Raw genomic sequence first — 4,537 nt, forward strand, 5'->3', positions numbered from 1 at the left:
GCCCCCGCCCCGGCAGCCCCGCCCCGCCCCTGCCGGGGTGCCCGTGGCGACCAACTGATCCCTGCGCTGCACGGGCGCAGGTGTTTGGACTCCCGAGCCCTCCAGCCCGGTGGTGCCCCCCGCTCCCGGCTCCAGGCAACCCACTCCCTGCTCCCAGCCCGAGCCCGACCTGGCCGAGGCTGCTGTCCCCGCCTTCTGTCCCCGCCTGAGGCCCTGGCGCTGGGCCCAGGGCCGGTGTCCATCGCGGGTGCCGGTGTCACCGCTGAGGCGCCCGGTGTCCCGCTGTTTTATTGGCTGCGGCTTGTCGAGACCCCCTTTCCGGCCTCTGGGCCAGGCCCCTTGGCCTGGGGAGGGGGGGGGGAGCTTGCCCCCCCCCACCCCGCCCCCCTTCCATCCGGATGTGGGCTCCCACCAAAGCTGCCCTGTGCACGGCCAGCTGGACTCTCCCGCTCAGGTCCTGGGCACCGCCAGTGGGCAGCACTTTTCCACTCAGCCCCGGCAGAGGTGGCAGTTGTTGGGCCCCCACTCCGCGCACCGGCGCCATCCTCACCAGGCCTCCTGCACCCGCCTGAGAAGGGCTCCCCCAGCAGCGTCCGACAGGCCCTTCCCGCCTCCTAGTCCTTTCCTGGCCGGCGGCTCACAGCCCTGCGGCCTTCAGCCCGCCGCCCGCCCTGCCCCAGCTGTGCCCAGCCCTGCGGCCTGTGGCTGCCTGCACCCCTGGGGCCAGGGTCCCCATGTCCGGGGCCCAGGGCTCCGCTGGCCGCCAGCTGAGGGCTCGCCCAGAGTAGCAGCCTCCGACTCTGAAGCTGCCGCTTCTGGCCGACAGCTGGCGCACGTGACCCGGTGTGTCTGCACCGGAGGTAGATGGGGGTGCTGAGACGGGATGAACCCTCGAACCCTCCAAAAGGGGCGTGCTTGGAGCGAGGTGCCTGCCTGGGGCTCGCGGGTTGGTCCCGGCTCCGCCCTGCGCACGTAAGCAGGGCTCCCCAGGGCGACAGCCTGCGACCTGCGCCTCGAAGCCCAGCGCCCCCGGGGGCCGTCACTGTGGCTTTGGGGACACGTGTTGAAGTGACCTGTTCGTCCCTGCCGGCAGCGTTAGCATGACAAAAGGGAAACCCAGGCTGCCCTGCTGGGGTCCTGGGGGCACTGAGAGCTGTCTTACTCCGCCGGGGCAGGCCTTTGGGGTTTGTGGCCTTCCTGGCCCCACTGGTCTCCCTGGACAGCTGACGCTGGCGACCCGGCTGGACCCCGCCGCCCTCCTCGGCGGCTCTCGCTCCCCGGGCATCTGGCGGGCACCGTGGAATCTCCCCCTGCGGAGGCCGTGCGCCCTCCCCGGGGACGCCGCTGCCGGGCTGCCACAGCACTGGGGCCCGCTGCTGCGCCCGGAGGGACCGGCCCGGCGCCGGGGCCGGCCCCGCCCTCACCAGCCTGTGTCCCCCACAGAACCGGGCAGTCGGCCGGCCCAAGGGCAAGCTGGGCCCATCCTCTGCGGTGAAGTTAGCTGGCAGCCGGGCGGCGGCAGGCGCGCGCCGGCGCCGGACGCGATGCCGCAAGTGCGAGGCCTGCCTGCGGACGGAGTGCGGCGAGTGCCACTTCTGCAAGGACATGAAGAAGTTCGGGGGCCCCGGGCGCATGAAGCAGAGCTGCATCATGAGGCAGTGCATCGCGGTGAGTGCGGGGGCGGCGCCCCGGTACCGGAGCCCCAGCGAGGGGGAGGGGCCCGGGAGAGGGTAGGGTGGGGCTTCACCCTGCTGTCCACCCCCGCCTGCTTCTGGCCTGGCCGCCTGCGAGCATGGAGTGGGGTGCAAGCCGATCCCGGAACTTCTCACCTGCCGGCTGAAACCAAACCCACCCGCAGCGCCCCGTTCCCACCCCTCTGCTCTGGGGGCCGCCAGTGTAGCTGCAGGGGGGACTGTTCACGTGTACTCTGCGCCCGGGTTCGTCAGGCCGGCGACGCTGCGGGGGCTCTGGGCGGGCGCTTGCATTCGGAGGCCGCGCAGCCGGCCCGAGCCGGTGGTCGGGGAGCCGTGGCATCCCGGGGCCCGCTGGGTGTTTTGGGTCAAGCGCCCGGCGGGGGGGCTGCTCCGTCTGCATCCCAGCCCCCCAACACTGGCCACTTCTGTTGTTTGGGTTTGGGGGCCACAGCTGGCTGAGAGCTCCCAAGTCCCGTCTGCACTCTCCTGGGTGTGCGGCCTTTGGGTCTGTGGGTCTGGGGGGCCTGAGCCTCCGCCCTCGTCGCCGGGTGTCAGAGGTCACCGGTCCTGAGTGGCTGAGGATTCCGGGGACTCGTAGCCCCAACAGACCGTCTGTCCGCATGGGGACTATTTCTGGCGCGGGGTCTGTGGGGCCGAGTGTGGTCCCGGCCCGGCCCCGCTCCTGGCGGGCGCCCGTACGGGCAGCGGCGGCTGAGGCAGCGACTGTGTCCCCTGGCTGGCTGCTGCCTTTTCTGGGACTGACGGCAGGTGGCCGTGGCCGGGCCGTGGCCTTGCGCCCTCCGGCTGCCGACTCGCAGCCTCCTGGCTTCTCTGGCCCCGGCCTCCCCTGGCGCCTGCCCCCTTGGGGCCCTCACAGCCGCCCCACCCCCAGGGCTCCCCACGCAGCCCGTGAACCCTGCTGCTCTCCTCACGGAGGGCCCCTTGGAGCCCCAACTCCCTCCTGTGGACCTGCCATGCGCCAGCCCGCCGCCTCCGATGGCACCTGCCCGGGCTTCTCTGGGCCCCGTGACTTCGGCGCCCCGTCCCCTCGGCAGCTGCTCCCCGAGGCGCCCAGTGCCAGGGCCCATGGCCTGTTGCAGGCCCGAGGGCATGTCCCTCCCCGTCCTCCGCACGACCTGCGCTCTCTACTCCTGCAGTCTGCCTGGCCCAACTCGCCGCAGCTGGGGCCTCGCCTCACTCTCGGGGTCTCGGTCTTCACTCGTGAACCGCAGAAGGACCCCAGAGAGCTCTTTTTCTGTGTGCTGTTTATTAATATTGCTGCAGTAACTCTTCATTGGAAAATAGCGCGAAGCCCACGGCGTGTTAACAGAATGAAAAACTGGTGAGAGGCCGACTGGGCTTTGGTGCTGCAAACCTGTCGGGTCCTCAGAGGCACTGGTTCACCTGTGCTGGGCAGTCTGCCGGGATTCCTGACTGGAGGGGCCCTCTGCGGAGGGTGAGCTTGGAAAGGGGAGTTTTTCACGGCCTTGGGCTGGCCTGATATCCCCAGAGCTCGGGCTCCCCTTTCTTAGCTTAGTTGCAGTATGGATTGGAAACTGTCTGAGCATTTTTCAAGTCATTACACTGCAGCTCACGGGCAGTTTCTGCCTTTGAGTGGCTGCGCTGCCCCTGCCCAGCCCTAGCGCCCAGCGCTGGCCGTCTGCAAAACACTGGTGGCGAGATACAGGGGTTCTTAAGACACTGGCAGGTGGATCACATCAGCCGGCAGCACGACCCCCACCCCCCAAAGAAAACAACTTAAGTTTTAACCTTTGAAACAGACTGCCAGTTTCTGTGCTGGAGGTGGTCTGCGCACTTCCCGCCCAGGAGACCTGCCGGTGGTGGGCTGGTGTCGCCCCTTCAAGCACAGGTGGCACCGGCTGGCCCTGCCCTGCGTGGTGGCCACGGTCAGGGGCGTGGCCGGAGCAGGGAGGGGGAGGGGGTGGGGGTGCACGTTGGTCCCTGGCCAGCCGCCTGCTTGCCGGCCTGGGGCACCACACTGGGCGCAGACCCGCCCCTCAGCCCGGGCCTCCCCGCCCTGCCTCGTGTGACCTCCACCCGGGCTGCTCACACCGCTGCCCTCCTGCAGCCAGTGCTGCCCCACACGGCCGTGTGCCTCGTGTGCGGCGAGGCGGGGAAGGAGGACACCGCGGAGGAGGAGGAGGGCAGGTTCAGCCTCATGCTCATGGAGTGCTCCATCTGCAACGAGATCATCCACCCGGGGTGCCTCAAGGTGAGCGCCTTGCCCGGCCCTGCCCCCGGCCCCGCCTCCTTCCGCCAGCCCCGCCCCTCTCCATTCGGCCCCGCCCTCTTCCATCCGGCCCCACCCCCAGTTCAGAGACCGGCGCAGGGTGGGGGGTCCTGCGTGGGGGTGTTAGCTTCCTTTTCCGGGGGCCCAGGCCGGGCTGGTCGAGCCCGGGCGAGCGAGCTCGGCCTTCCTCGGGCTCCGAGGGTGAGCACCGCCCCGGACGCCACAGGGCCACGGAGGCCCCGCCCTCGGCCGCCCGTGCCGCTGGCCCCTACGGACAGGGCCGGGCAGATAGGGCCAGGGCGGGGCTCCCTCCCGGTGGCCGTTCTCGCCCTGTCGCTGGCCACACCGGCCCCCGCAGGCTGCCTCCTTCCCGGGCGGGGTCGGCCCACACCTCGCACCCCATACCCGGCCGGGACAGGCGTTCAGCAGTTTGTTGGGAGCTTGCGCGGCCCTGGCCCCTGCGGCGTCAAGGCCGAGCCCACCAACCGCTGCGGCCGTGCCCCCGCAGATTAAGGAGTCGGAGGGCGTGGTCAACGACGAGCTGCCCAACTGTTGGGAGTGCCCCAAGTGCAACCACGCCGGCAAGACCGGG

The 4,537-nt window shown here is 70.5% G+C and overlaps 1 protein-coding gene across 1 annotated transcript in view; it reads left to right on the top strand.

Annotated features, from left to right (window-relative positions):
• Window positions 1-4,537, top strand: part of KDM2B (lysine (K)-specific demethylase 2B) — a 36,955-nt gene that overhangs the window by 23,676 nt on the left and 8,742 nt on the right. Inside the window, exons 10-12 of the mRNA XM_012731002.1 lie at window positions 1,444-1,668; window positions 3,784-3,927; window positions 4,454-4,537. Coding sequence (XP_012586456.1) covers window positions 1,444-1,668; window positions 3,784-3,927; window positions 4,454-4,537 — 453 coding nt within the window. The remainder of the gene's footprint in view (window positions 1-1,443; window positions 1,669-3,783; window positions 3,928-4,453) is intronic.

This window comes from Condylura cristata, unplaced genomic scaffold (genome assembly GCF_000260355.1).
Source record: "Condylura cristata isolate star-nosed mole 26May11 unplaced genomic scaffold, ConCri1.0 scaffold00029, whole genome shotgun sequence".
Lineage (NCBI taxonomy): Eukaryota > Metazoa > Chordata > Mammalia > Eulipotyphla > Talpidae > Condylura > Condylura cristata.